Below are 12,841 nucleotides of genomic sequence, written 5' to 3' on the forward strand. Positions count from 1 at the left end.
ATTTATCCATTAATCAATCAATCATAATCTCTCTTACAGTTGAAATGAAAAGATTGTTTTACTGCATATCTATACCATGATCGATTACTTATGTTATACTACATAGAATACTCATGCAATTAGAATACATTGTAAAACTACATGAGTTTCCTAGAGAACAGGAACAAGCAAATATGGAAAATATTAATAAAAAGGCACACTATGCTTCACTCCTTCATGTGTTTGGGCATTCAGAAATCCTAAATGATGTAAAGGTGTGATAAAGGTGTGCACAATATCAATATATTTTCAAATCTACATTATGATAAGTTTTCGAGGGAATTAAGCTGTCAGTATCATACAAAAAACCTGAATTGTTTTCAGTTCTTCAGAATTTTTCATGGACATTTTACCTAGATCGCACTTGTCATCACAAAGATTTTGAAAGCCATAAATCTTCTACTTGATAAACAATGTACAAACAAAATAGCAAATCAGAATTGTTTTTGAGTGTTCTCGCTATATGATCTGAGCACTGTGCCATTGGTACATAAATTTGTTGATTAATATATTAAAGTTTTTCATTTATATAGGGAGTAGTACAGATGGTATTAACCCATGATATAGAATTTTACTTGATGCTTTCTCTGAATATTTTAGATGACTGGATTCCTTCAAGAATTTAGATTCAAACAGTTTTGAACTCCCAGGCTTAAACATTTATACAAGTGATACCGGTTTAAAGGAATCTCATTCCTAGTTGAATATTATTTGTCTGGCAACAATGCTTATAAATTAATGCACATCAAAATCTTCCCGTTCTGTATGTTTATGTATGTTTATGTTTCAGACACAAGAGCATACTTACAGATTCATTTTTGTATACAGTGCGGATACAGTTAAATGTGTTTCCATAGCCATGCCCAGCTTGTAAACGAGTCTACAGAAAAATACAATTATGAAATGCAATTACTGAGAGCTCACATTTAACAAACAAAGAAGGCTTGTATTTTACTCCAATCTTTGCTTTGTTCCAAAAGAGGAGAAAACAAGGAAATGAAAGAAAAACATGCATTCTATCAAGTATCTGCCAAAGATAAAAAGTGTATATAAGAGTTTAATCTTCACTGTCATTTGTGAGTATTATGCAAATATACTTGATTTATGATTGTTTTCCTAATTTTTTTTTGCACACTTCTGTTTCAGAATAATCTGTTCAGCTTTCATAAATATTATGCTTAAACACCTCCTATGATTGGCAAGTATCACTGCAGTTGTTTAGTAAAACAATGTCACTTCTGCAATGTAAAATTTTGTAGAATCCATAAGTTTGGGGAACTCCATGGATACCCTTCTACATAGAATATCCAGATTAATTACATTTAATTCAATTTTAAAGAAACAGCTTCCTTGCAAATACCAGATGGTCTGAAACTATCTAGGTCAGGAGTGTCAAACTCCCAGCCCGCAAGTGGGATGCATCATGCATTGGCCATGCCAACCCCCAGTTTAGCAAAGGGGGTGGGGAGAGTTGTGATACTTCATGTGATGATAATGTAATGCTGCAAGTTTAACACCACTGATCTAGGTAGCCATCTCTCTATTGGAAAACCAGGTCTGGATACCATTTGACTAAGGGCTCCTATCTTTGGCAGGGCGTTGCATCAGAAGTCCCCTCCAATGATTCTATGATTCTCTACAATAGCCTATGCACATTCCCATCATTTGATAGATGATCTCTATTGTAATCCACTCTTCTTAAAATTCAGTTGAAGAATATATATATATTTGTTTGTTTTCATAGATTTTCACAGGTACAGGTATGAAGGTCTTGGCATAGAAACATAGAAACATAGAAGTCTGATGGCAGAAAAAGACCTCATGGTCCATCTAGTCTGCCCTTATACTATTTTCTGTATTCTATCTTAGGATGGATATATGTTTATCCCAGGCATGTTTAAATTCAGTTACTGTGGATTTATCCACCACGTCTGCTGAAAGTTTGTTCCAAGGATCCACTACTCTTTCAGTAAAATAATATTTTCTCATGTTGCTTTTGATCTTTCCCCCAACTAACTTCAGATTGTGTCCCCTTGTTCTTGTGTTCACTTTCCTATTAAAAAACACTTCCCTCCTGGACCTTATTTAACCCTTTAACATATTTAAATGTATATTCGGGTTTCTTCAGAGAATTCTGTTGACATTTCGACGAAGTCCCACTTGTCATCTTTAGACTGGTGCTTTTGTCCTTGTGGTAGAGCAAACACAGACCTGAGCTGCCTTCCCTCTATAAATACTGGTGGGTGGGTGTGGAGTGCTGGCTCAGCAGCTGCAAGCTGTGTGGACCAGGAAGTTTCAACACAGCTTGTTGAGCCAGCAATCCACACCCACCCACCCACCAGTATTTATAGAGGGAAGGCAGCTCAGGTCAAGTTAAACTCAAAAATTTAGAATATTGTGCAGTAATATATGAGAGAGACTTATTACATGCAAAGCAAGATAGTTCCAGATTTGTCATAATTGTGATGATTATGGGGTACATCTCATGAAAACCCCAAACCCACTATCTCAGAAAAGAATAGAATATTTCAAACAATCAATAGAACAAGGATTGTACATGGAACAATATCGGACAACTGAAAAATATAAGCATGCATAGGGACTTTAGGTCCCTTTTGCAGCAATTACTGCCTCAGTGCAGTGTGGCATGGAAGCTATCAGCCAGTGACACTGTTGAGGTGTTATGGAAGATTCAGATAGAGGTCTTCAGCTCTTCTGCATTCTTTGGTCTCATGTCTCTTATCTTTCTTTTGGCAATGCTCCATAGATTCTCTATTGGGTTCAGGTCAGGCAAGCTTGCTGGCCAATCAAGTACAGTAATCCCATGGCTATTAGGTTTTGGTGCTTTTGGCAGTGTGGGCAGGTGCCAAGTCCTGCTGGAAAATTGAAGTCAGCATCGAGTCTACGGAGAGGGGCGGCATACAAATCTAATAAATAATAATAATCCCCATAAAGCTCATCTGCGGAAGGACACATGAAGTGCTCCAAAATCTGGTAGATGGCTGCATTGACCCTGGGCTTAATGAAGCACAGTGGACCAACACCAGCAGATGACATGGCTCCCCAAATCAACATAAACTGTAGAAACTTCACACTGGACTTGCATCTTGCAGTGTGTGCCTCTCCAGACTTCCTCCATACTCTGGGACATTGGTTTCCAAATGAGATGCAAAAGTTTCCACAGTCTGTGTTGATTTGGTGATATTCTAATTTTTCAAGTTTCACCTGTATATTCTCCACTACATAAGTGCAAATTATGATTGGCCCTATAGGAAATTATTTGCATTGAACCAGATCACTGTTTTTCCAGCTCACTACTTTTTATAGTCACTAGTAGGGGACCTCTAGCTATGAGTCTTATCCAGCCATAATCTGAACTGAACCTGCAACTTTTTGTAGGCAAATCTTATGCTCTGCGTTGAGTTTTGCTCATGGGCAAGAGTTCTAAAACAAAGGAGGCACCCCAAAGCCGTGGGCCAAAATTAGTGCCATTTAATGTATTGACTCATGGTTTGAAAGGAAAAATAGAAAACCCTTCTAAACATCTCATTCCAAAACTGATCAAGAATAATTGCCTTACTTGGGCAGAAAATAAAATATGTGCTCACACAAAAGGAAAAGGTAAGAATGAAATGCTGAGTAGGGACATTATCAAAGGAAATACAAGTAAAGTGGTTGTGAGAAATTCATCGCCCATTCTTGCATTATTACTACATTAATATGTCCTTCCTCACAGTTTGAATTTATAATATGGTTGAATACCATGTTTGGTTTAATTTGTAACGCAAAAAATATGTTTATTATTAGTACAGTCTTAATTTAAAAATGGATTGGTGAAAAGATAAATGGTGGGAGAAAATTTGTTCTGTTAGATCAGGGGGGTCAAACTCAAGGCCCACGAGCAGGGCCAACAAGGTGCTCAGATCTGGCCCCCAGGGCCGCCATGGAAACAGCAAAGGACCGGTTTGCAGTGCCTCTACCAGTGAAAACAGAGTTCGTGACCATCCTGAGCTTAGAAGAGGTTTGCAGGAGGCTGTCATAGACAAAAATGAAGCTCGGGTGCCTGTTTTTGCTGGCACAGCACTTGGGCACAGGTTCCTCTGACACAAGTGGTGTAGAGCTGGACACACCCACCCTGACCAACCCCTCCTCCCCTGCCCCCCCAAGGTCAAACACAACCCTGATGCGACCCTCAAAGAAATCCCTGTGTGAGATTATCAATAAGGTATAAAATTATAGCACAGCTATAAATAACAAGTCTTCTTAACTGCAAGAATCACGCAAAAATCTTGAAGCAGTTGCAGATTGATATTTGAACTCTATAACAGAATGCAGTAAGCCCTATCAATCAGATTATTTGCCATAGTTGACATTCTTGCAAATGCATATTGCTCCTATTTCTTTTGTCATATGCAGAATAACAATAATGATAATGAGAAATGGTCTGTGCTCCCATTGGTGGAAAAGCTGGCTCCCCAAGTCCCAGCTTCCCATGGGGTACTAGTTTGAAAGGAAATACTTCTATCAGCAATGATTACAGCACAGAAGATGAAGAAATGCCACTCAGCAAGCAGAATACTGCCAGAATGTTTTGCTTCTTTTTTCTTACTGAAGAGAAGATTGGCTGGCATCAGAGTATGTCTTCTCTCTCTCTTAAGCACCCTAGTTCCTGCAGTGGTTGGGGACAGCTCACAATAATATTATTTGAAATTGAGCCTGGAAGGATTGGACAGAAGCTTCATTATCAGAATGTCTCCCTGACCTCTGTAGTCAAGAATCATTTATCTTGGGCCATTCTGAAAACAAGTTTCTTAGTTTGAGTGGCAAATAATTGCAAGTTAAGGCTGATCCTTTCAATGAGTGCAAAATTGGCTATTTTAGAAAAGTTTGATTTAGAATAGGAGACCCAGTTCAAGTTCCTATTCAGCCATAAAACTCTTTTGGTGAGTTTGGGCTCATCACCAATTCTCAGCCTAATTTATCTTAGAGAATGATTGTGAGGATAAAAAGGAGGCCTATGTATTTTAAACTCCTGGGATAAATTGTGGGAAAGAAAAGAATCGTTTTCTCAGCAAAACCGCTTCACTAGCAGACATTGCAAAGCCTATAAACCTCTTTCCCTCTCTTTACATATAGACCATTATGTCATTGTGTTAGGTACAAAATTGCTATATAGCCTTCACAGTTGGGAGGATTAACCTAGCATTTCATTGGTTTTACAATAAATCTGTATACTGATGTGTATCACCATACTAATCCAAATAGCTGTTCTGATAAACAAATTTGATATAAACTTAATGAATTCGAGAAAGAAAGAAAGAAAAAAAGAAAAAAAAGGAAGGAAGGAAGGAAGGATGATAGATAGACAGACAGATAGATAGAAGATAGAGAGATGGAGAGAGATAGATACCAGTAGAGAAAATGGTTGCTTTAAGCATACAAATGTCTTCCTGGACTTTATCAAGAAATACCTCAATATATCTATGGAGAGAAAATCCATTAATAAGTTTTATTAGCAGAAGGCCAGCAGTAATAAGGAAAATGTACTAAGCAGCCAATCAGTTTGAGATCCTGGAGAGCTACAAAACAAACTTGTCTCCTTTTGTTTTCACTCAGTTTGTTGCCCTATCCCTGAACCCTCATCGCGCATTATAAAGGAGAATATATGTGGGCTATGCCTTTATTGCTGTCCAGATATCTGAAGGAGAGAAACAGCCAGAAAACTTCAGCAACAAAGGAGGAGAAACAGCGCCAAGGGGTTTCGCTGCTCAGAGTGGGTGGTCTGAGTTCAGGGCTAGACAGATACTGGCACTAACTCAACTAATTAGTGATCAATGTTATTTGTACTCTACTGCTTTTGCAATGACACAATATTGGAAAAAGCAAACTTATTGCCATCACTGCCACCACCCCCTTTTTTATGTAGGAAAAGAATACTTCACAGAATGTTTGTATAGGGTATTCGCAGATGACCTACAAGAAATGTAAACATTAACTACTGCACTGAGATCTATGCCAAAAAAAGCAGCACATTTTTAGGAAGCAGGTTTGTTATTCATCAGATCATCAACACAATCATTGTGAAACAATGTATAACTAGCAATGTTATAATCCAGGTTATACTTAAAGTGCTTTCCAAATCCTTCTTATTCCCTGACCATCATGTTATTTTCTTGTTTATTGAAATCTGTCATGTTTCTAACCGGGGCTCAAAGTTTTATGCAGAGAGTCAAAGTACTCACTTCGAGTATGGTCTCTATGCCTTATTTGTTGATTTGAGGAGACTTGCTGTACTAGGACATAATCCACATTCAAATACACTGAGCTATTCAGCACAGCTCTCTGCTCTCATTCCCTTATTCCCTCAGGATGCACCTTTGCTACTTAATCAGTAAGCACTGAATTGCTCTGTGACTCTGCTTCTTAATTCAATGCTTAAGATCTTTCCCTTTCCCTTGCTGATTTGGAAATGGAACAAAGCTGCCTAGTTGCCATTCCCAAACAGCATCGAGATCCAATAGTAAAGAAGGGGCCAGCTTGACAGTTGTATTGAACGATGTGTGGCTTGTTTCTTGGCTGTGCCCAAGCAAAAGTAGGAAACGTAGCAAAAATGTTCCCACAAGGTCTATTGTTGACTCCTAGCACGCGCTACCAGCAATGACAGTAAAACCATCCATTTGGCAGGATTGGGAGGCACATATTCCTTCAGACCTCCCTTCCAGACAAATTCACGGACAGCACAGCAAATTGTAAATACACAAATGTGATTAGTTCTTTGGCACAGTTATTACAGGAAAGGCGAGCATTCAACCAAACACTGTACTTTGGCACTTTTGTCTTTAAAATCCTCCAAGCACACAGAACCCCTGTCCTATTCATGGGAACCTAGTAATTGTTACATATTGCATCAATGTGCACCACAAAGTGTATGAGACCCTGAATGAAGAAAATAAACTGCTTGTTACAATCTCAGGACTTATTCCCACATTAATAAACGTTTCTTTCTAATCGGCGGTGCCATCCAAATGCACCAAAGTGATTCTTCAGTTGTACCACAATACATCCAAATAAACTGCTGGTGTCAGGGTGCTAAATTGCTAAATCAAGAATCTGAACTCTGATGGAACATACTTATTCAGAAGTCAACTTTTAATTAGAATTTTAAAGACTGGTTTTTTAATGTATTAATTGGATTGCTATTATTCTTGTTTTTCTGTATATGCTGTGAGCCGCCCCGAGTCCTCGGAGAGGGACAACATACAAATCCAAATAAGTAAGTAAGTAAGTAAGTAAGTAAGTAAGTAAGTAAGTAAGTAAGTAAGTAAGTAAGTAAGTAAGTAAGTAAGTAAGTAAGTAAGTAAGGAAAGAAAGAAAGAAAGAAAGAAAGAAAGAAAGAAAGAAAGAAAGAAAGAAAACTTCTTCCTGGGTATAGTGTAACTACCAGTGTAAAAAACAAATTTCACATAATTACAATAACATCCCAAAAGGAATAAGCTTCCAAATAAAAATCAGTTTCAATATAACATAAACTTAATCCCCTTGGCAGAAAAGAGGCAATAAAGGCTTATTAATTTCGTAGAACATAGAACGTATGCAAGGTCACTCTGGACCTATCTGTATTCTGCATTGCCAGTATTTTTTTTTTAATAATTCTAAATATTTACCTTAGTATCAGATCCCCCCAATCTACCTCAAAGTAGTAATGTGCACAATCACATACTACATATGACCTTTTGAAGGTGCTCTGTAATTAAATCAGGGCAGAATTTTTATGGGTTGTTTTAATCACACAAAATATGCCCTACTAGAGAAAATATCTCAGTTCTCCCTCATGCTAAATGATTTTTTTTTACATGTGTAAGAATTGCATTAATTATATGCATACATACACTAACCTTTACTGTGTCCAAAGGATGTCCCACAATAACACCTGCAGCTCCTGAAATTTAAAATAACAGTTAAAGAGTTTCATGAAAAAGAAAGAAACAAAAGAACATTCTTTTATTAACTCCCAGCATTTTTGTCAACATAATAATCACAATTCTTCCTTGTTCTGCTCCCACTGTCAGAATTATGTGACTGATGAAACAATCGGAACCATAGATGGCCAGTAGAGAAGCCCATAGGAGCCAGTACAGGTTATTTATTTGTTTGTTTGTTTATTTATTTATTTATTTATTTGTCTATTTATTTGTCTATTTGTTTGTTTATTTATTTATTTTATTTGACTTGATTTTATTTTATTTGTAAAAACATTCAATTTATCATTCACTCAATAGGTCACTCTAAACACATTCCTTGGCCAGAGGGGGAGATCTAGTAGCCCCAGGCCTGGTGGCAAAGATGAGTTTTCAAACTTTTTCGGAAAGCCAGGAAGTTGGGGGCAGTCCTAATCTCCAGGGGGAGCTGATTCCAGAGGGCCGGGGCCGCCACAGAGAAGGCTCTTCCCCTGGGTCCCGCCAGACAGCATTGTTTCATCGACAGGACCCGGAGAAGGCCAACTGTGTGGGACCTAATTAGTCACTGGGATTTGTGCGGCAGCAGGCGGTCCCGGAGGTATTCTGGTCCAATGCCATGTAGGGCTTTATAGGTCATAACCAATACTTTGAATTGTGTCCGGAAACCGATCGGCAGCCAGTGCAGTCCGCGGAGTGATGTTGAGATATGGGCTATAGCCCCCAAGCAGTAGTTTCCACCTAACTTCTAAGAAATATGAAAGAAGGAAGTTTTTTGTATGGAAGGTCATGTGGCTTTTAAAGCTTTTTTTAGGAAACATGTGAGCTTGTTCCTTTTTATGTTTACCAGAAATATTTTATTTATATATATACAGTACGTGTGTGTGTGTGTGTGTGTGTGTGTGTTTGTATATACACACACACGCATACACACTGAGAGTTCAGTAACACAATGTCCATAACCAAATGCAGAAAGTTTGTCACAAAGCATTACTTTAAGAAGAAATTGCAACTCTGCCACTCAAAATTTAAAAAACTTAGGTGCTGACTTCAACTTGCCAACTTTGGAACAAGGATGAAGATTATTTTCATTGATTCTTTGCCACCTACAACATTCTCCACACCTACAGTTCTCAGTTGGAGAGCCACTCCTATGATCAGGGACAAATGGTCAATTTTAATTCACTGCAGGAAGGTTCCCTAAATAAATTTTCCATTGTTTAATTTTACTCATGTTCTTTAAATTTTCCTTTCTTGGATTTGTGATTCAGGTAATTTGCTGGGTAATGTTTAATCTTTTAGTAAGCTTTAGAAATGACTACCCATAATTTTAATTAAAGATCTAATTGGTTAGATTAGCCTTTCCTAATCTGATCTATAAGAGGGTATTACTTTTTTGTATGAGAACATAGTACGTTTATTGTATAAAGGATAACCCTCAAGGTAGACCCTTTTCTATAAAGGAGAGGATTATTTCTGGCTATATGAGTAAAAGACATTTGCTGTTAATGACTGATCAATGTAACTGTTGCTATCTGTATTGCAGTGTTTCCCAACCTTGGCAACTTGAAGAGATCTGGACTTCAACTCCCAGAATTCCCCAGCCAGCATTCGAGGTCCAGATCTCTTCAAGTTGCCAAGGTTGGGAAACACTCCTGTATTGGAAAAGTGATAGGTCATTTATATTTTCCAAAGCATTCATTCCACAGCATTTTACATCTTGACAGTATTATTGTCTAAGGAGTCACCAGGTATTAATAAATGTGACCTGTTTAGATTGATAGGTTGTTTGTTTGCAGATGTTTCATTAGTCAACTAGGTAATATCATCAGTGCTTGTGAATATAAGACTTGCTTCCTATTTATATACAGTAAGTTGCCTAGCCAGCATTGGTGTTGGTGTACTTTTCTTCTTGGTAGTAATTTCCTTGATTGTTTGTCTGGATCATCTCTGCTTGGTGGCTGATTTATCTGAATGCTGAGCTTCTAGGATTTCCCTTGCAACAATCCAGAATACCAGAAACAGGCCATCTATACAACATTTATTTTATTTATTTTATTTATTTTATTTATTTTATTTATTTTATTTATTTTACTTATTTTATTTATTTTATTTATTTTATTTATTTTATTTATTTTATTTATTTTATTTATTTTACTTATTTTATTTATTTTATTTATTTTATTTATTTTATTTATTTTATTTATTTTATTTATTTTATTTATTTTATTTAGTCCGATACATAATAATACACAATGAAGGTTATAGAGGATATAGTAGAGAAGAAATATGAGATATAGGAGAGACTATAGGACAGGGGACAGAAGGCACTCTAGTGCGCTTATGTACGCCCCTTACTAACCTCTTAGGAATCTGGAGAGGCCAACCATGGATAGTCAAAGGGTAAAATGTTGGGGGTTAGGGGATGATACTACGGAGTCTGGTTATGAGTTCCACACTTCAACAACCCGATTACATCTCCCAAGAAAACTTCTGTTTGGCCCATTTGGCCATTTTTCTCTCTCTCCAGGCTTCAGGAGGCTTTCCTGAATCTTGGGGTGAGCGAAAAACAGCCCAATGGGCCTACCGGAAGTCCATGGGCTTCAATCAGCCTGTGCCCATACTCAGTGTGGCAGCACAGGGCTTGTGCACATGTGCGGGGGGAGGGCATTGCCGCCCTGAGTCCTTGGAGAAAGGCGGCATACAAATATAATAAACAAACAAACAAACAAATAAATTATGGGTTTGGGCATGGTCACAAATGCTATATTGTGTACGCACACCTTTTGGCACCCAGCAAAAAAGGGTCACCCTCACTGGGCTGAGGAATTTTGGGAGTTGAAGTCTATAAGTCTTAAAGTGACCAGGTTTGGAAACTCTTGGTGTAATGGAAGGGCATGTTGATCTGCTGTCTGGGCTGATTGCCCTGCAAGAATGTTGAAAAAGTATCTCAGAGTAAACAGTATTGTCTTAAAGCGTCTTAAAGTTAAAACAGCATGAATACAGATCAGGAGCAGTTGAGACTGCTGTGTGTAATATAGCTTGGATTTGAAAACACAAGGATTATTTTCTTATCTCTCCCAAAAGTAAAAGAGCCTTTGAATCCCTACTTTCCAAACTTATGGGGGAATATGGGTCATCTGCTTAATGAAGAGAAGAAACAGAAAAATAGTAATTTTTCATTTGCTAAGACAATCCAGATTTCTCTCCCAATTTTCTATATTCACTGCAGTCAAACCTAAGTATATTCTGACAGTTTCTGCTAGAAACTCTACATAAATTGCAATCAAAGGCAACTGGCAATTTATTAAAAAAATAGTCTTACTGGGATTGTTAAATAATAAGGGTTTGTTTGTTTGTTTGTTTGTTTGTTTACTTACTTACTTACTTACTTACTTACTTACTTACTTACTTACTTACTTACTTACTTACTTACTTACTTACTTACTTACTTATTTGATGGATTTATATGCCGCCCCTCTCCAAGGACTCAGGGCTGCTTACAATATATATTCATTTATTTATTTATTTATTAATCAGATTTGTATGCCGCCCCTCTCCGTAAAAGAAAGCAATACAATATAGTAATCTAATTTCAAGTAATTTGAAACTAAATATATTAATCTAAACCCCCCAATTTAATTAAAAACCAGTCATATCCACTCAAACAGCAACCATACATGACATTCATGGGCCAGGGGGCTGGAGTCTAATACATAATGCATGCTATCATGAAGCCACAAGCCAGCTATGAGTCTTGCCAGCTTTTAATGTCAGACTTTATAGATAAAGAGCATAAATTACTATTACCAGTAAATTACTGGTAAATTATTATTACCAGTATTAGTTTAAAAAGCTAAGGATAACCAGTATCGCCAAGCATGCTGGACAAGATACAATAATTCTCAGGTGAAAAGATTAAAAGAGAATCATATGAACATGACCATATATTTTTATAGGTAGACTTCATTCAAACACATGTGTTAATAACTGTCTCTCTCCAGAGTTATTTTATTAAGGAAGCAAGTTCATCAAGTAATGGAAATTATTCAGGGACCTATTTATCATGTCACCATGTACAACTCTACTTTTTCCAACATTGAAGCTCAATATATAACTCAATATGGGTGATGCCTGTGTATAATTCTGAGTTGAAGAGAAGAAATATGCAGACATTCAGAAAACATAGTAGAGTAGATAGTCAGGACTATAATTAGGATAGTTGACTCCCTAGAAAATAGAAGCGCTGGGAGGGGAAAGAAAAAGGAATCACTAGGCTAGTGATGGCTAACTTTTTTGTTGCTGCAATGCATGTGTGACCCCCCCCCATGTTCCCCCTGCCCCCCCATTCATGCAACCCCCTGTGCTCCCCTTGCCCACTCCCCCCGTGCATTCATCCCCCCACACTTGTGAATAGAATAGAATTCTTTATTGGCCAAGTGTGATTACACACACAAGGAATGTGTCTTTGGTGCATATGCTCTCAGTGTACATAAAAGAAAAAGATACATTTGTCAAGAATCAGTGCAGCCAGGACCCAATAACCATCTAGCCAGTGGGATGCACATGCACATGTGCGATGAAGCTGAGTTGGTGCAACAGCCCATGTGCCCATAGAGAGAGCTCTGCATGCTACCTGTGGCACTCATGCCATAGGTTCGCCACCACGGCACTAGACCAGAATATTAAAACCAAGGCTAAATAACATAAAATGTTTTAGGAAGGCTGCTATATCTCAGTAAGATGTACAGAGAGTAATAGATAATTTTAACTTAACATCACAGGAAGGCCTTGTTTAGTGACCACAAATGGGACCAGCAATTCAGCTCTTAATCAAAGCAGAAGTT

At 37.6% G+C, this 12,841-nt stretch overlaps 1 protein-coding gene across 4 annotated transcripts in view; it reads right to left on the bottom strand.

Annotated features, from left to right (window-relative positions):
• The window catches only part of SLC25A48 (solute carrier family 25 member 48), a 37,009-nt gene that overhangs the window by 21,319 nt on the left and 2,849 nt on the right, over positions 1-12,841 (bottom strand). For all 4 annotated transcript variants that reach the window (XM_070739214.1, XM_070739216.1, XM_070739215.1 and 1 more), the window contains exons 2-3: positions 7,935-7,978; positions 848-919 (exon numbers count right to left, since the gene is read on the bottom strand). In XM_070739214.1, the coding sequence (XP_070595315.1) occupies positions 848-919; positions 7,935-7,978 (116 nt within the window). The remainder of the gene's footprint in view (positions 1-847; positions 920-7,934; positions 7,979-12,841) is intronic.

Source organism: Erythrolamprus reginae, chromosome 2, assembly GCF_031021105.1.
Source record: "Erythrolamprus reginae isolate rEryReg1 chromosome 2, rEryReg1.hap1, whole genome shotgun sequence".
Classification (NCBI taxonomy): Eukaryota; Metazoa; Chordata; class Lepidosauria; order Squamata; family Dipsadidae; genus Erythrolamprus; species Erythrolamprus reginae.